Source organism: Orcinus orca, chromosome 17 (assembly GCF_937001465.1).
Source record: "Orcinus orca chromosome 17, mOrcOrc1.1, whole genome shotgun sequence".
Taxonomy (NCBI): Eukaryota; Metazoa; Chordata; class Mammalia; order Artiodactyla; family Delphinidae; genus Orcinus; species Orcinus orca.
This window is the reverse complement of record NC_064575.1, coordinates 68,454,686-68,474,131: the sequence shown is the minus strand read 5'-3', so window position 1 is coordinate 68,474,131 and position 19,446 is coordinate 68,454,686. Positions and strand designations below refer to the sequence as shown.

General features: G+C 40.0%; 1 protein-coding gene across 9 annotated transcripts in view; it reads left to right on the top strand.

Annotated features, from left to right (window-relative positions):
- The window catches only part of ENPP2 (ectonucleotide pyrophosphatase/phosphodiesterase 2), a 108,104-nt gene extending 88,866 nt beyond the window's left edge, over window positions 1–19,238 (top strand). For 6 of the 9 annotated variants that reach the window (XM_049700671.1, XM_033419908.2, XM_033419912.2 and 3 more), the window contains 7 exons: window positions 5,340–5,414; window positions 6,731–6,867; window positions 7,850–7,985; window positions 8,684–8,761; window positions 11,932–12,064; window positions 13,943–14,099; window positions 18,640–19,238. In XM_049700671.1, coding sequence (XP_049556628.1) covers window positions 5,340–5,414; window positions 6,731–6,867; window positions 7,850–7,985; window positions 8,684–8,761; window positions 11,932–12,064; window positions 13,943–14,099; window positions 18,640–18,810 — 887 coding nt within the window. In that variant the 3' untranslated portion in view covers window positions 18,811–19,238. The remainder of the gene's footprint in view (window positions 1–5,339; window positions 5,415–6,730; window positions 6,868–7,849; window positions 7,986–8,683; window positions 8,762–11,931; window positions 12,065–13,942; window positions 14,100–18,639) is intronic. The other 3 variants (XM_004265360.3, XM_033419911.2, XM_004265362.4) reach the window with 1 other exon arrangement.
- Window positions 19,239–19,446: the final 208 nt, after the last annotated feature.

Sequence of the window (19,446 nt, the reverse complement as noted above, 5' to 3'; positions counted from 1 at the left end):
CAGAGGTGAATATGTGTCTTATCTCTAGACGATTTTATGTCACCGAGGCTTAAAGTTTATATACTTTCATGGAAATGGGCCCTCATGTGTTTTTGTTGAGTGCCTACCCTGGGCTGGGAGCTGATTTCTCTGAGATGTCTGGTTCTGTCAGCTGTGTCACCAATAGTTTCCAGCATGTAACTTCACAATGGTGACATAAAATGTTAGGGGAGGATCATGGTAGCACACCTTCTTGGTCTGCTCATGGCCTAATGGGATAGTCTCTAATGATACAAGGGAGACTTTATTTATTTTTATTATAATTAACAGTTTAATATTCAATAGACTTTTGGTAAGGTTGTTTAAGTTTATACAGCATTGTTTTGTATGTGTGTATAATAATGTCTATTTGCAATTGCCAATAGCTGGAGTGATACAAGATAGACTTTAAAACTATTACATGAAATTCAAATAATTATATATCATTGCCTTATTATGTGCAAAGCATTTGCTCATTTAGATTCTAGGATACATGTAAGCCTCGGTGTTCTCTCTCCTGTCTCTTTCTCTCTGTCTCTGTCTCGTGGTGTCTGTCTCCTTAAGGGTCTTGTCTCAATCATTTCTTCAGCTGCAAAGTGACATTTTCTTGGTCTGAGTTCTTTCAGGCCTTTATGGTGAGTCCTGGGTCATAAGTCTAGTCCCCCACTGGAAATAGTCAACGTCTGCTCTGCTGGAGTAGAACCTCGTGAATTCGAGGTGCTGTATGTGTTATGCTCAGAGCGATCACTTCCCCTTTCTGGCTGTCTCTAATGTATATTGAGGCTTTTAAACCATTTTGTAGACCTGAAGTTCTATACAAATGTAAAGTTGTATTATTTTCCTGCCTAGTTTTTTAAAAAAATACACCTATAGGTAGCTGATTTTTTCAGAATAAACCACAGGCCATGCCCATTCCATTTGTAACATTCATATGTAACTGTTTTAATGTCATATGACATAAAACCACTCATACATCTGTACCAAACACACATGTAAAAGCTATGCATTCCAACAGTGAAACAACCCAGGGTAATGTGAGGTAACAAAACAGTGGTATATTAAATTAATCTTAGGCTATATTTTATTACGAATACTAAACCTACAGAATCAAGTCCTGTACTAAAATGAAGAGGAAGAACAGATATGAGCTTCAAAAACTGGGATCTAAACTGCTTGCTAAAGCTTTACTATTTCTACATTTGTAGTGAATTCCGGATCTTAATTGCATGGCTGCTTTTCTGGATCACATGTATGTAATGTCTAGGCAAACTTATTGAATTTTCATTTTGTAATCCATGAATCAATGGATAAATGAATGAATGAAATGGAAATATTTAAATTTCTCACAGCAAGCAATTCTGGCACTTGAGCCAGGTATAATTTTTACTGTAAGAATAATAGCACTATTTATTTTCACTTTAGTCTTTTCTCTACTAGCATTGCTAAACCATGTTTTGTATTTTCTTAGTCAGGTTGGCATTCACTATCACCTTTGTGAGACAGGGAATTAAACATCCTCTTAACACCTATGTGTTTGGCTCCTTATCACACGCCATGAGAAATTAGTTTGGTTAGAAAAATGACTTCAACACTAGTAATTCTTGTTAACTTTAAAGCAGTCCTGAATAGCTAGAGAGGGAATATTAGGCAAGTTATACACAGAAAGCCAGTTCTTGAAAGTCATAAAGAACAGTATTTTTTTAAAAAATAAAACAATCAGGGCTTCCCTGGTGGCTCAGTGGTTGAGAGTCCGCCTGTCGATGCAGGGGACACGGGTTCGTGCCCCGGTCCGGGAGGACCCCACATGCCGCGGAGCGGCTGGACCCGTGAGCCATGGCCGCTGAGCCTGCGCGTCAGGAGCCTGTGCTCCGCAACGGGAGAGGCCACAACAGTGAGAGGCCCGCGTACCGCAAAATAAAATAAAACATTTATTTATCCACATAGATATTTGGCATTGTTGGAGGTAGAGATACAATGGTAAACAAAATAGATAAAATCCGTGTCCTCATTAAGTTATTATTTTATTGTGAGATTTAGCCAGTTGATGAATTACAGCGTAGTGGTTTTTTTTTTGTTTTTTTTTTCTGGTACGCAGGTCTCTCACTGTTGTGGTCTCTGTGCGGAGCACAGGCTCCGGACGCGCAGGCTCAGCGGCCATGGCTCACGGGCCCAGCCGCTGCGCGGCATGTGGGATCCTCCCGGACTGGGGCACGAACCCGTGTCCCCTGCATCGGCAGACGGACTCTCAACCACTGTGCCACAAGGAAGGCCCCGAGAGTGCTGTTTCTTGACACCATTGCCACCTGAATGTTATGGTTTCTAAAAATCTTAGTCTTTATTTTTAAAATTAAGTATGCATGTTAGTATGCTTGTTGCAGTGATTCATCAATTCAGTAAATATTTCTTGTCTGATAGTGATAACACTCACAGATCTGCCCAAGTCACCCAGTCTTCTGGTATTATCTTTGATTGTTCCTTAGGGTTTTCCCTTGGATTCTCTTAAAGTCACTTACTTAGTAGCTGTGGTCCTAGAATGCAGAAACTCCTTGGAAAAATCCTCATTACACAAAATAAAATCAAACTTTACAGCCTGACTTTTAAGATCCTCTTTACCTTTTGTTTATAGCCTCCAAATGAGAGCTTGTAGATATACTGTTTTCAAGTTTGGTTTAAGGGTAGCCTTTAAAACAAAACCAACATCTTTTTCTTTTGAGTAGAAGAAAACCCATTTTAGATTTTGTTCAGAAATGCATAACCTTCAGTTTTGTTCTGAAGGACCTCTTGAGGATAATTAAGGTGAATAATCACCTTCCCCTGGGATTATTGTGGTATACGTTTTTTTTTTTTTTTTTTGCGGTACGCAGGCCTCTCACTGTTGTGGCTTCTCCCGTTGCGGAGCACAGGCTCCGGATGCGCAGGCTCAGCGGCCATGGCTCACGGGCCCAGCCGCTCCGCGGCATGTGGGGTCCTCCCGGACCGGGGCACAAACCCGCGTCCCCTGCATCGGCAGGCGGACTCTCAACCACTGTGCCACCAGGGAAGCCCCAGCGTAGTGTTTTAAGGGTTGAGGTAAGAAAGAACAGGACCCTACCAGAGGCATCAAATCTAATCCCAGAGGAGGTTGACATGGCAGTAAATGCTAGTAGACACTTCTAAGGCAAAGGAGGAGAAAGGACGTAGGAAAAGGAAAGACCTTGGGTAGAGACTTTGTGGTGAAATGTAAGAGCATATTATTGTGGGAGTAGATGTTTAAAATAAAAACAAAAAAGAGGAGAGATTTTCATGTGGCTCTCAAGTCAGCCAGCTAATCTGTGGGAATCTGAATCAGGAAGCTGAAGAGGGAAAAGAAACACACACTCAAGTCTGGATGACCAAGTTTTGGAAGACAAAAAGAATGAGCGCTGGGGAAGTCCACACCACTTAAAAAGATTTGCCTCACAGTATTTTGCCGACGTGGTATCTGGAGGAGAACCGTGGCATGTACCAAAAATGCCAGCCACTATTGTAAACAGGGAACTGGAGTGTGGAATGGAGGCTCTGTCTGGAATTTCACGGAGTAGGAACCCAGCCTGGGAAGACACAAGCTATCCTAGATCCGTATCAAGAAATCACGAGGAACATATTTCAAAAGCAGAAGCTTGCAGGCTCATCTCCAGGGTGGCTGGTCTCTAGATGAAGCACTTATGTGTCCAAAGAGTGAGCTTCAAGTACACTCTTGTGGCTCAACAAGGGACTTTTTGCTAAACAGCAATGCAATGGGTGACTTGTCTAAGATGTCCTAGGGAGTAGCAGGCTGTGACCAAGAACCTGTGATTGTTTGAAACCCTGATAAACTGAAAAAGGGAAATCTAAATTTTGTTTCTGGACCTTAAAGTGTTTCTTACTGCAAAGATGATTTCACCTCTTTCTTAGATGAAGCTATTATGCAACAGGAAGACCCAAGTAGATTCTTTGGGTCAGTTGGGGAACTTGGTTGGATATTAGGAGACTGCCAAAGCCACTACATTTTTTTTTTCTTCATGTCATACATGCTCAGTTAACAATTGAGAAAAAGTTAGTCAGATGATGATATATTTGGGCTCCAACTGTGTGCCAAAAACTGCCGTTGTGCATATCTTGGGAGCTGTGACACCCACATTTCCAAAGAAAATTGAGTTTCTACATGCAGAGCAGAAGCATGAGTAGAGATGGAGAAGCTTAACTGGAGAAATCTTTCAGGAGAAAGTGACTCTTAAGATGTCTCTTCCCCTCTTGTCCTTTTCTCCCTCTCCTCCCCATGTCTCTTTCATGGGAGCTGAGCTATGTGACCATATTATTTGTCATCCCCTTTTGAAGGTGAGAAGGACAATTATGCCAGGGCAACAGGCATAAATGGGATATGGGGTCACTCTGGCTTAGCCTCATAAGTTCTGTAAGGTCCGTACTGATGCCACCTCATCCCCATCTGCGGCATGCCTCATGCTCTGTTTTCCTGTTCCACTATGTAGATATCTCTGATATAGTGAGCAGCATATTGCATTTTAGTTATTTATGCCATGTTTGTCTCTCTAATTGAACTGTGAGCTTCTTGAGGGTAAAGGCTCTATCTTTTTTTTTTTTTTTTTTTTTTTTGCGGTATGCGGGCCTCTCACTGTCGTGGCCTCTCCCATTGCGGAGCACAGGCTCCGGACGCGCAGGCTCAGCGGCCATGGCTCACGGGCCCAGCCGCTCCGCGGCATGTGGGATCTTCCCAGACCGGGGCACGAACCCGTGTCCCCTGCATCGGCAGATGGTCTCTCAACCAATGCACCACCTGGGAAGCCCAAAAGCTCTATCTTAATTGTCTTTACCAAGTATCTCTATTCCATAGCCCAAGGCTTGACACAAAGAAGGTACTCAGTATATGTTTGATGAGGGGGGAATACATTAATGAAAAATTTGGAGGGAGATAAGTGACAGGACTGGTGGAGAAGTTATTCCCAGTAGAGAGAAAAGGAGTCATATATATAATAGCATAGAGTTGTTGACAATGATTATGAGCAGTATTACAAATCAATCAGCCTTCATGGAATGGAGTGCTATGTTGAGGAATGGTGAGAAACAAGGAGGAACCAGAGTTGGTGGAGTCTATAGATTGTCTAAGAGTGTTGACTGATGGCTGCTCTAAAGAGGGGTGTTGCATAGAGGACGATGGCTGCTGTTTTGTTGTCCTCTTAATGGGATAGATTGGATAATATGCCAGGTTTGCATCTGAGCTTGGAGGAATGTGTTGGGTAAGCATTAAAACTTGAATGATAAAAAGAGAATAGCTTCTCAAAGAATCTTGATACTTCTGCTTCCAGCTGAAACCAGGAAATTCAGAGGCAGCAAAAATGAAATCAAGGAAAACGTTAATGGAAATTTTGAAGCTAGAAAAGGTTTGGTTTGAGTTTTGAAGGAAAGTCTGACCTGGTAAACTGCTCCCAAGTACTACTGTTATGATTTGCTGGCTTTTCATTATATTTCATTTATACGATATTAGCATATTATGTTCTAATTCTTAGGGGTGGGTCCCCAAATTTGGTAGCTTTATCAAGACTTCTACATTTACTGCAATGTTGACAAAGCCCAACTACCCAGAACAGGCTTGTGCTGTGAACTGTGGGCTGTTTTGCCTCAAATCAGCAGTTCTACTTGGGAGGGTCTTGCAAAGTAATCTACAAAGGGTTTTCTCTGTTCCTTGTGTAGAATGGTAATACTTTAATTAAAGCAACATGTATACATAATTTAGTAAGTGCCAGAACTGACTTTTTTCTAATAGAAATCATAGTAAAACAATTTTTTTTTTTGGATTATCACTTAGGGGATTGTGAATTGCCAAAGCCTCAGTCTCTCAATATTTTGGTCTGCAGGACCCCAATTTCTATGAATCTATGGCAGTTCTGACTTTAGCCTGTCTAAAATGGGCAGATCAAGCTTGAGGCATTTATTGTGGGCGTAGAATGAAGGTTTGCACATTAATCTCCCATGTCTTCTTCCTAGAAGAATAAAGTTTCAAACCTTTATTTTTTCCTAAGAGGAGAGTTTCCTCTTAGGGGTCTGAATCTACATTCTGGGGTCTTAACTGAGTTCTTTGGTAACCGATGACCTCCCTTTTGTATTTAAAGGACCCCCTTGAATGCCACTTATTTTATCTATACATGTTCCTTTAAGTTCTTACCTAAAGAGTTTTCCTCCATGTCACAAAGCTACTTACTTTGAATGCTCATTAGTACTCACTTTTTATGCTGAAATAATGCATATTTGAGTTGCAGTTTACAAATAATGATCAAAGAGTACCTTCCTCTTAATTAAATCTTTGGTTAATTTGATGAGCCTTTCCAGGGTCAAGTGAATTAATTCTATAAAAATCTAATGGTCTTGACTTCCCATTCAGCTGAATCATTTCAAAATTTAATAAATAATTGTCTTTCCCATACAGATTAAAATTCTTTATAACTGAAAAACACCATTAAAATAAATATGGTATTTACATTACAGTTTTGATAACTGTAAGCCTTGACCCACGCTTAGGTGATCAAATAAACCACAGAAGTGTTAGGAAAACTAACCTGATTAAATTAAGAAGAAGGAGCTACATTATTAATAAGTAAGCAAGCAAATCGTGGACAATTTGACTCTCTTTCAATATTTCTTTAACATTTGATGTACAGTTTAATATGCGTTTAAGACAGTTTATTTTTTTCTTTCCTAGAGAGACACCTCCTCTACGGACGGCCTGCAGTGCTTTATCGGACTAGATATGATATCTTGTATCACACTGACTTTGAAAGCAGTTATAGTGAAATATTCCTAATGCCACTCTGGACATCGTACACTGTTTCCAAACAGGTCATTGAGAAAACTGGGTTTCATGTTCTTCATGTCATTACGCTCCTTGCCTTAAGATAATGATTGTTTGCTGAACAGAATTGTCTTAGACAAGATTTTAAGTTTTCCTGATGAAAGAAATCCTATATTGGATCTGTTGTAAAATGTTTTGAATTAGACTTTCTGCAGTGTTCTAAAAACTTCATGGTAATAGGTGAAATAGCATAGCATACTAATTCTTTTAGTTTTTTTTTACTCTGCTCGACATGATCCACTAGTTACAGAAGCCACCAATATCTGGCCATTTGTTTTAATAGACTTTATTTTTTAGAGCAGTTTTAGGTTCAGAGCAAAACTGAATGGGAGGGACAGAAATTTCCCATATACCCACGGCTCCACACATGTATAGCCTGCCCCACTATCAACATCCTGTTCTTTTTTAATGAAGGTTTTTATGTCGGGGTTTCAGTTTTGGTAAAGATGAGGTAAGAAAGTTTATATCAGGAATTAGAAAAATTCATTGGGCAGTTGAACTATGTTTTTAAACTCTGAATACAAATGACTATTTCCACTGCCCCAAACACAGCTTCTTATTCATTTGTACTCAGGCACATACAATACATATATAGTCTTTTTTTTTAAAATAGGAGATACGTCTATATTATTTCTCAGAATATTATTTTTTAAGCTGTCTTATGTGGAATCTCATTTGTTATATCAACAGTGAGATTTCTGCCTTGCGTATTATTGTTTCACCTAAGACTGATCAGAGAGTCCTGCTACTAAAGACATAAGAGTTAAAAAGTTACTAGCTTAGTACATTTAAAACTGAGGTCCTTAGAAAAAAAAAAAAAGAGTCAATATCAGAATATGAGCTATAGTAAAAGCTAATGGGGCTTTGATTCTGGCTGTCTGGAACCAAACGATCTGGCTTCAGTATTTCCCTGTTGGTTTGGTGTTATCTCTGCCATGGCATTGCTGACTACCTGTGACTACCATACAGGCTGAGGTCTCTGGCATCCCTGAACACCTGACCAATTGCATCCGGCCTGATGTCCGTGTTTCTCCGAGTTTCAGTCAGAGCTGTTTGGCCTACAAAAATGATAAACAGATGTCCTATGGATTCCTCTTTCCTCCTTGTAAGTTACAGATAGCAGGATCTGACCATTCTAGAGGGATGTTATTTTGTGGAGTCTGGCGTGTGCAACTTGGTATTTAGGATTTCAGTGGTTTTTAGGTTTTCTAAAAAACCTAAAAACCAGAGGGGCGCTCAAGAGATTGAGGAGATGAACTTCTCTGGGAGCCTTCCAAAAGCAGCCGCCAGAAAAGAGACCAGCTTTCACAAATCCTATTCCCGGGGAATTCTAAAATGCAAGGGAATATTCTGTGTGTCACCTGACATCACTAAATGAGCATCTGAAAGTGAAATAGGAAATTATTGACATAAATCTTTTACATAATACTATAGAGGTGATCTCTTAAGAATACATGAAGCCCTTTAATTCTCTCTCATTACCTGGATGACATTTTTTTAAAAGTCCAAATTATGCCAGTAAAATCAAAGAATTCTTTTATAAAATACTTAGTAGACCCAAGACTAAGTAGGAAGAAAAAGAATCATAAACATTTTTTTAAGGAGAACTATTGAGAAAAGAGATTGAAGAAAAGAGATTGAGTGGGAAGGGAAGTAGGAAATGGTATATAAAGAATGGGATAAGTAGAAATAAAAGAGTAGATACATGCATTTCATGCTGTTTGGACCATTTTAGAAGATTCCTTTTTTTATTGATGTCGATTTTATTATGTAATGGGCACTATTTGTTTTCCCAATGTTTAGATCTGAGCTCTTTGCCAGAAACTAAATATGATGCATTCCTTGTAACCAATATGGTTCCAATGTATCCTGCTTTCAAACGTAAGTCTAATATTTACCTAGTAGACTATTATTTGTGGAAAGAAATGTTTCTAAATTTACCACTTACCTTTCCTACCTCTCTATTCATTTTAATAATAATAATACCTTTCATGTGTTTAGCCTTTATAATTTTTGAAGAACTTTAATGTAAATTCTCTACTGCTAAGCCAAAATATGAATCTGTGAGGGAGCTTGGCAGGTTTTTTTTATCCCTTGTTTATAATTAAGAAATTGAAGTCACAAGAAGTGACCCATGAATGGCAGAAGCTGAGCTAAACCAAGTTTGTGCTTTCCTTCTAATCCGGTGTTCTCTCTATTTCAATGCTCAGTGGTTTAAAAGAGTCTTCTCTGTATTTTGGAGGCTACCTGACATTTAACAGCATCTGTATTTATTTATAGAATGTTACAGTAAAAGCCACTAACACCTTTTTCCTTTAGTGGGATGGTGATGTATTCTGAATATTAACCCCGAAACCCAGCAAGAGCTTAAAGGGTCTTCTGAATCATCAGAGAATTAAGTTCAGTAGGTTTTAGGGCTGTGCAAATTATATACACTCATAATTTCTTTGTATATGACATAAATATTTGTGGATGGTAGTGATGAAATGAATGGTATAGGCACAGTGAGCCCCAGCCCCAAAACTGAGTTCTGGTCTCTGGAGTGTGAACACTGGCTATGTGATCATAGAAGTGCCATTTAGCCTGTCATTTATAAAATTATGAGATTTGATTGCATGACTTCTATGGCTTCTATGGATTTGTAACTTAACTGTCCGATGACAAAAACAATCCATTTTCTATGTCTGCTAACAAAGAATTCATTCATTTGCCTATCCATCCATATTCCCTCCATCCATGCATCCCTCCATCCATCCAACCATCCATGTATTCAAAGACAGAGAAAGCATTATAGAGTAGCTTTGCCCTCCCTTTGGTTTATTTACAGTGAGCAGACATATATGCTTATAGGAAAGGTAGGAAAAGGGAACACTTCTACATAACTCCACTTTCTAAAGGAGTATTGGGCTGTGTTACATGACTCTCAGGGCTGAAATAAAGTCTCAAAATAGGACATGAGATGGTGGAATGTCATCTACAGAGCCGAGCCTCCTCAACTTGACATTGGTGAAATGGCCAACACGGTTTAGAGAAAAAAAAATGTTTATTTGATGTCCTAAGTTAGTAAATAAAGGCTTATTCAAAGGTAGAATCTCTTGCCTATGAGTGAAAAATTAAAGTATGCTTTTAAAAGGTTTCCTCGTTTGTTCTCAGCCCCAGCTGAGAAACGTTTCACAAACCCCCGTAGGTCCATTTGTCCTAATATTACATGGAATGCAGCTTCATTGAATTTCCACAAATCAGGGTTTCCTGGATTTCTTTATCCTTTACTGATGCCTTTTTGACCAAGCAGCAATAAAGGAAGCACACGGTACCACCCTGAGGCTGGTGTGGCCAAAGGCCTTTCACAGAGGGCCCGCTGTCCTCCTTCACTAGGGGAATGGTTTTCTCGCATGCCACATTTCTGCGGGTTTGGCCTTTTGACTGTTCTCATTGTTATTTCTTTCCCTCTATGGCTCTCCAATTTTTACGCTTAAGTTAACATTTGAACTTCTTCCCCACTGTCCTCATTTCTTTATTGCAAATAATTATCCATGGTATTTTGGCTCTGGTGGGCTGCTCTGTCTTTCTCATTTAGAATAGAGGATCAGCAGTTGAAGCACTATGGGAAAAATGCCCAAGCATTTTCTAATAAGGGGAGGTAAAAAATGATAACAGCCTGAACCTCGAAACCCCAATGTAGAATAGAGCATGGTAAGTTAAATCTAACATGTTAGAGCCAACTTCTTTGGTTTGCCTTTCCTGTCGTCTTCTGTTATTCCCTTCTTTTGCCTTTTCCCTTTTCCATTCTGCCCCTCTCCTTCCCCTGTGATTGACTATCGTGTAAATTGGAGCTAGCAAGGCCAAGGAAATCCTCTCTAGAGGATGACCATGAAAGTGAGAAAGGAATAGCGGAGGAGAAACTAGGCATGCCTAGTCAGGGGACGTGTTTTCCAGATGAAGGGAAAAGCATATGCAAAATCTTACTCTGAAACAAGTTTAGTGAGTAGGGAGACAGGAAGAAAGGCATGTACCTGAGGGGGAAAGGAATAGGAGGAAAAGTCATGGAGGGAGGCAAGGGCCATGGTGGAAAGTTGGGATTTTATTTTAATTACAGTGAGAAATCATCTGGAGTGTTAGAGGTGGGTGTTGCAGAAATGTGATACAATCACATTTATAGTGTAAAAGGATCCATCTGGCTACTCCAAAGAGAATGGGCTACGGGGAAGGAAGAGTTTCTCCCAAGGTGCCAAGTAGTCTTTTGTGGTAGTTCATTGCAAAGAGGATAGTGACTTAGACCAGGGTGGATGCAGTGAAAATTGTGAGGAGTGGTCAGATTTGGAAGACTGGGATGTATTTTAGAGGTAGCACCAACAGGACTTGTTCACATGCATATGAAGTAAGGAGAGAAGTCAGGGATGAATCCGAAGATTTTGACCTGAACATCGGGGTGAGTGCGAGTGCCACTGGCTATGATGGAGAAGCCAAGGGTTGGATCAGGAGTGGAAGAAAAATCAAGAATTCTGTTTGGATAGTTTTTTGTTAGGTATGATTATTAGGTTTTCAAGTGCACCATGAGAGGGCTGGTTGGATAACATGTCTGGAGTTGCCTGGAAAGGTTAGGGCTAGAGACATAAACTTGAGAATTAGCCCATCTACGACGTGTGAAAGAAGAGAAAGTAGATTAAAGCCCTTTTTCAATTTCCCACAGACACCATACTTGCCCTGTTGCACATACTATTCTCTCTGCCTGGAATGTTGTCTCCACCCCTTTGCCTCAGAAACACCCACTTGTCCTTCAGATCTCAGCCTAGTAACCACTTCACCCGTAAATCCTTCCCTGACTGGTTGGGCTACGTTAAACTCCTCTACCATTGTCTCCGTATCTTTCTCTTGGTCGGTTCATAAATGACACACCCACAGCTAATGCTTTAGGATGGATTGCTCTTAAGAATCACAACAGATCTACTGTCTCTTGGCTTGTGACATTTGGCTTGTTTAATGCATCCAAGAGAGAATTTGGCCAAAGCAAGGAGTTTTGTTTATGGAGAACTGATTTTGTTTTTGTACAGGAGTCTGGAATTATTTCCAAAGGGTTCTGGTGAAGAAATATGCTTCAGAAAGAAATGGAGTTAATGTGATAAGTGGACCAATTTTTGACTATGACTACGATGGCTTACATGACACACAAGACAAAATCAAACAGTAAGCTTTTCATTCCCACGCAACGTGTGCTTTTAAATTCCAAGATCTCACTCAAGAATATTTTTCAAATATTCACGTACTAGAGAAGAGCTGATACCTCTTAAACCTGTTGCTCTTCGAATCTCCTTGTGATTTCTTCAGTTCTTTTGGACCTGTGATTAAACGAGGCATTGGTGGTTGGAAAGGAATTAGGATTTGTGGTAAATAAATGCACTTTTCATTTTCATGAAAGAAAATGTATCAAAAGATTAGAAATTTTTTTAACTTTATTCTTCAACAACTCTTTAGTGGGAAGATGATAATTTTCACTTGTGTTCACTATTTGGGGGGGACGTTTAGAATTCCTTAGGTTTGCTGAGTCAGTACATTTCAATAGGAAATTACATAAAAACTTTGGTCAAATCTCATTTCTATCCCTCTCTGTGGTGCTATTAGGGATATAAAAGGATGAGGCATACTCTGTTCATAAGGAACTTACAGTCTGGTGGAGAAAGTAAGAAGATATAAATACAACAAATTCATAATAGGTCATCATTTAATTTTTTTTAAGGAGGTGATATACCTAATATTTGAAGAACTCTTTTAAAAGATTTTTTTAATTTTATTTTTGGCTGCGTTGGATCTTCGTTGCTGCATGCAGGCTTTCTCTAGTTGTGGCAAGCGGGAGCTACTCTTCGTTTCGGTGTGAGAGCTTCTCATTGCGGTGCCTTCTCTTGTTGCGGAGCACGGCTCTAGGCACGCGGGCTTCAGTAGTTGTGGCACACGGGCTCAGTAGTTGTGGCTTGCGGGCTCTAGAGCACAGGCTCAGTAGTTGTGGCACACGGGCTTAGTTGCTCTGCGGCACGTGGGATCTTCCCGGACCAGGACTCCAACCTGTGTCCCCTGCATTGGCAGGCAGATTCTTAACCACTGCACCACCAGGGGAGCCCTCTTCATTTAATTTTATACATGCATGAAACAGTTAGAGAGCAACACAAAATATGAGAGGGTTTCATTGTGATTGACAGACAGACATAAAATGCCAATTTTTTTCATATATATAACTAATAAAATAGGTGTTATCCTACCCCTTTCCAGTCATCCATAAGAGAAATTTTATCCTACTTGTACATTTATTTTATTGCTGATTATTGTCATAGTTTTCAGCCCAAATTATACTGTTAGTTCAATTATAATTTCAATATTTTGAAATGATTAAAATTAAGATAATAGAAAACCAGGTAAGGAATTATGAATTTCTATACTATGCTCTACTCAAAATAATTTTTTATACTTTTGTAACTCATCAGTAGCACTCAGTTCTTAGAATTTTCTTTAGTAAATGAATTCTCTGTACCAACTGTACCAAGTTCAGGATCTCACTGTGGCTGGAAGGGCTATCGCTCTCCTAGCTCCTGTGTTTTCTGCCTCTGGTCCATTTTATACAAGTCTATGAAAGTTATTTTCCTGAAACATGGATCTCATAATGGTACTTCCTAGCACAGAAACCTTCAGTGGAGCACTACTGCCTGAAAAATAGTGCCCAAACTCTACAACTTTGGCACTCAGAGCCCCCCTTACTTTGACTTTTATTGACTCTTCCAGACTTACATTTCTACTCCATTGACCTATGCATTATGTCCCGCCTCTGAGAATTGGTTCAAGCTGTTTTCTTTGTCTGGAGTATCTTTTTCAGTCTACCAGGTTGAGAGAAAGAGGGGATTCCAGGCATTGAAAACATGATATTCAAAGATATAGAAGTGGGTTAACACCTGTAAGTGAAAAATGACTCCATTGAGTGAAATTTAATTTTCGTGACTTGGGCAATATTCGCTGGCCACCATTTAAAAAAGAAAGCTACTACCTCGGCTAGAGTTTGATTTTGCCTTCCTGTTTCAGGTATGTAGAAGGCAGTTCTATTCCTGTTCCAACTCACTACTACAGCATCATCACCAGCTGCCTGGATTTCACCCAGCCCGCCGACAAGTGTGACGGCCCCCTCTCTGTCTCCTCATTCATCCTTCCTCACAGACCGGACAATGATGAAAGCTGCAATGTGAGTTCAAGAACAGTGTCCTTTAGGATTTGCTGACGGAATTCATCTTGGTGTCTTAATTTATATTCCCACCCTTGAACTAGGACATACTTATCATAAAACATTTGCACTACACAAATTGGGTCTTTAGAAAGGACCCAAAGGAAACTTTGCATAACACTTGGGAACTTTGTGCTCTAATGGCTTTTTATTTTTCAGCATAGGGGTCTGTGGGATGTGTGTGCATTTAATGTTGTTCTATTTCTGTGTTTGATTTTGGCAAATGATAGAAGTGCCCATGTTTTCTATTTTGCAAAAGACATAGATATTTTGTAGAAAGTGAAAAGTAACACAATTTTGGTAATTACTGAAATGAGGGAAGAGTTCTCAGGAGCTCATTATATCATTCGCTCTACTTTTGTGGATGTTTGAACATTTCATTCATAAAAACTTTTTTAAAAAGACACACACACAGGAATATATACTTTACAAATCAGAGTTTCATTTGCTACTAGTTATGAGGGCAGATGTAACAGGTCACCCCATTCTTAAATAGCACAGATGACTCTTGATTCACTTATTCCAACGTGAAAGGAGGATGGCATGGCAAAAAAGCCTCAGGAAGGCAGACAGGATCCGTGCTCTGTGCTCCTGGCTCTGTACTAATGCTGCACTCAGGGACAAATCACGTGATTACTCCAGGTTTCTTTAATGTGATGGAAATCCTGTGCTCCAAGATTGATCTTAGAAGTAATAGTCTCTATGCTTTTGTTTATATAATAGAATAGGAGATAAAATCTACAGAGGAAGATTTTGAGTCAAAAAGCAGTACTCAAATTCCTTAATTATGTAAGGTACCCTGGGAAAAATGATGGTGTGTTTAACATAGTCACACTCCAGGCAGCCTTCAAGGGGGAAAGTAAATGAAACAAGCACAGAAATTGCTTCACTAAAAGGCAAAGACCCTTAAGAATAGCTTCAACAGAGATTTTCAGCTTCGTGGACAAGGCAGCTTTGGGGGTATGGCTCCAATTACAGGTGAAGATTGAGGCTATGACCATGCAAAACAAAATAACAGGTGCAGACAAAAAATTGAAATATGGCTGAAAAAGCTAATTAAGTTGGCTAGAATATTGGAAATGAGGATCATAGTGGGAGGTAAGGTTTTAAAGTTTGCATGGAATCAGATTTAAAGTAAAAGTAGTCGTGGTAGTAGTCATAGCGGCCATAGTAGTAGTAGTTATCATTGATTGAGTCCATGTTACTATCCAAGTACTGTGCAGGTCCTCTCATTCATTACTTCTGATCATCTCATTACCCTATTAGGCAGATATATATGAGCTCCTTCCCCTCCCCTTTCATTAACTCTTGAGAAACCTGTAGCTCATAAAGAAAAAGTATGTAACATGGTTACTGGTTAGTCAGTAGAAAAGTAGAACTTTAGATTCAAGGCCTCTGATTCCAAAAGCCCATCCTTTTTCAAATTTGTCAGATTTCTATAGTGGAAGCTTGGGGCCTTAAGACTTTTTTCTCATTGCACAGACATTAGATAACCACGGAAAATGTTTAGGCATAAGAGCAACATTGTAGACTCTGTTTGGGGGAGATAAATTTGAATTGGAGGGGATCAAGCATGGTCCTCAAAGGTCTTTGGCAAGATTCCCAGGATTGAGGGAACAGAATTTGAACTGGGTGTGGTCTTGGAAATTTCTAAAGGAAGGTGGAAGGCAGCAATACTGTACTGGAAGGATAAATAAGATCTTAGAAATAATTGGACGGGAGGTGGAGAAGCAAGGGAACTTCAAGTGAGAGAGGAGCTGTCCTCAATTTATTGGCTCGACTTTCTCAATTTTGATTGTTCGCAGCCCTCGGGACTAGGTAATGGCATACCCGAGAGGGATGTAATGCCTCTGCATAGCATGATGTACTTTTCTGAACTTCAGTTTTACTAAAATCTTGTTGTGGGGAGGTAAAAGTTTTGCAAAAAAGGAAACACATATTTTATGGAGTTAAATTCAAAATTGCCATACATGTTTAAGATAAGGCAGAGACTACAAAGACATTTCAGACTTAAAGTAGGCCATTTAAGAGACACCTCAATTCCTGGGGGATGTATGTTCACATTTCCCTGTCATTAGGGGAATTTGGTGATGCAGGAGTTTGAAAAACATTGTTCTGAGCTCAGCTCAGAGGCAGTTCTTTATTCACCCCGATGTTACATCTGACAGATGAAATCCACTGATGTCCTCATACATCTTCCTCTTTGCACAGAGCTTAGGGGTATTTCTTATAGAGTTCAAGGCCAGCATGCCTCTTATTGAAGAACCCCCTGCCTACGTAGACACCTGTCCTTGCCTTAAAGTCTACCTTAAGACTTCTGGGACTTGAATTCACAAATTCACTTGGGAGGAAGTTAGGGAGAAAAGGCAGGTGAAGGATAAATGTCCATAGCAAGAAAAACACTAAGCAAGTTCCTGGACCGTGCTTTCATTTGCATTAATGTGTAAAGTTATTTATTTTTTAAATTTATTTTTAAAGTTTTTCTTTTCCTCTCTTGGAGCACATGAACTTTTATTCGGCTTTTATTAGTTTTGCATTTTGTACTAGAGTCTCCTGCAGCAAATCCTTCTGTGGATTGCTAGCAAGAGGCAGAAGGCATTTTCCTCATGTGTAACATAGCCCAGTATTTTGACTAATTGGAGGCCGGATTTTAGCCTGTGAGAACCAGAGGAGAATGCCCCTCAAATGAAATTGGCAAATCACTTCCCAAGGAAAGAAATAGCCAAAGACAGATTTTCCCCCAAATTCGTATAATCCCGGCTAGCCATTATTTAAATTAGGAAAAACCTTTTCACTTCTTGTCCACACATTCAAATGACTTACATTTACAAAGGAAACATTAGACTTACTGACCATTGAAAACTCAAATAAATGAGTTGAATATGAAAATTCTCCCGAAAATATCACTTCATGCTTACTCTGCTTACTCTGAGGGGGTCCCGACCCATTTGGAGACCTCCTACTTCGTTAATTATGTGGTCACACGGAGGATTGGTCAGTACCGTTGTGGGTAGAGTTATATTTAGGCCTGTTCTTTCCTATGACTCGCAGAGATCTTGGTTAGCTTGGGTTAGGAGGGTGGGGCGTGGAGGGTTAAAATCCTTATTTCCCCCAGCCTGCAAAGCAATTTCTTCCTGTTTCTTCATTTTGCCTGGGATGGCCAGGCATCAGTTTCCTGAACCAACACCCTCCTGTACATATTTAGCACTGGCACGAGCTGCTGGAGCTCCCTGTCCAGGTCCGTGTGGGTTGGAGCTTTCTGAGAAAACCCAGTGCAGGTTCCTGGGCTTTGGTGGGTCGTTCATTGAGACCACTTGCAGTCAAAGACTTGGGCGAGGGCATGCCTGAACGTTCTCAGCCCTGGGACGCACAGCTACCCTTCGACTAGTAGAAAGACTTTTGGAACCATTGCAATTCCGGAGGCATTTGGGAATAAAATTATTGGCAAAGACCCTCCTGCCCCATGTCTACTGACGAAGGTAGACATTCCTCCATATTCTCAAGGTTCTCAGATCTCGTTCCTTCTCTCAAGTTCCCTCAAAAGTGGAAGAAGATATTTTTTAAATGTAAAGGACTGCTTTATCTGCACTGCCTTTTTGTTTCTACTTAGATGTGAAATAAATTGTTTAGTGTGGGACATTTAAATGTCTTTCATCTCGAATTTGTGCCAGTGAGGCAATTTTTGGCAAGTAGTTAAGACAGAAAGAGATTTCCTTCCTTCCCATCATGGGAAAACACATGATGTTGTTTCCTTACTTTACTCATTTTTTTCCCCTTCTTCCTTCCTCTCCTTCCTCCTTCCCAGGGAGCTGAAGTAAGCATTATTATTCTTATGAACCAATGAAGAAACTGAGGCCTAGAGAGGTCAAGCAGCTTCAGCAAGGTCTCACAGCCAGGAAGTGGAAGAGTTGCGATTCCAACTCAGGCCTCTTGGGCCCCAAAGTGCCAGGTGTATCAACTGAGCTGCTCAGAGTCGAACTCATTCAAATATCAATTCACTGCCGTCTAATAGAGGATGTCCTTGACCTAGCACATTCTTCTGAAGGACTAGAAATGCACACACATCATTTTGTGCATTGGGCACAAGCTCTTTCCTTTCCTTGGGAGGCAGAGGAGCATTCCTAATTCCTCATGCTCTGTACTTCTCATTGCAATTTGACAGCGGGGGAAAGAAACACATCACTGAATTCTCCAGGGCCTTTGGTTTTCCCAATTTTGTTTTATATTAGGAGAACATGTTGCATCGAATGCCGTTTCGCACCACACATCTGGTTTATTTGGTACAGCTAATTGCTGCTGAAAATGTTCACAGCCAAGGACCCGTATTTGTGGCCCGTTGCCCGCAGCACTGTGGGAGAGAGGCGGGGAGGCCAGGAAGGAATAACACGCCTTGGCTTTGGGTGCAGGAGTATGTAGAGGTCATTTGTGGACGTGGAGCAAATGGACCGTGTAGAGAAACTCCTTTGGAAAATTCTGACTCTGTACTCCCTTTCTGTTGCAGAGCTCAGAGGATGAGTCCAAATGGGTAGAAGAGCTTATAAAGATGCACACGGCTCGGGTGCGGGACATCGAACATCTTACCAGTCTGGATTTCTTCCGCAAGACCAGCCGCAGCTATCCAGAAATTCTGACGCTAAAGACATACCTGCATACATATGAGAGCGAGATTTAACCTTCTGATCCTCTGCGGTGCAGTCTTATCAACTGGTGTATATTTTTATATTATTTTTGTATTTATTAATTTGAAACCAGGACATTAAAAAAAGTTAGTATTTTAATCCTGTACCAAATCTGACATATTACGCCTGAATGACTCCACTGTTTTCCCCTAACGCTTGATATAGGTAGTCTTGTGTTCTGAGTAGAGCTTGTAATAATTACTGCAGCTTGCATTTTTAGTGGAACCTTCTAAATGGTGCTGCACATTTGATATTTGCATTGAGGAAATATCAATTTTTCAATGCACAGTTGCCACATTTAGTCCTGTACTGTATTGAAATACTGATTTTGTAAAGTTGCATTCACTTACTGTTAATTATGACAGACATATTTAAGCCTTATAGACCAATCTTAAATATAATAAATCACACATTCAGTTTTCTTCTGGTTTTATTTGGTCTTTATTTCACATAAATTAGAGTGTTTGCTTCTGGTATAGTTCATGAATAAAATGTACACATTTCTTGTAATAGGCCCTCTTCTTAGTTGGATGTAGTTCACATAGCAAAAAAGGACATCCTTAATATTCAACTGTGGTGGCCTGGATGAGGTAGATGAGGTACATATCTATGGGAAATCAGAAGGGCAG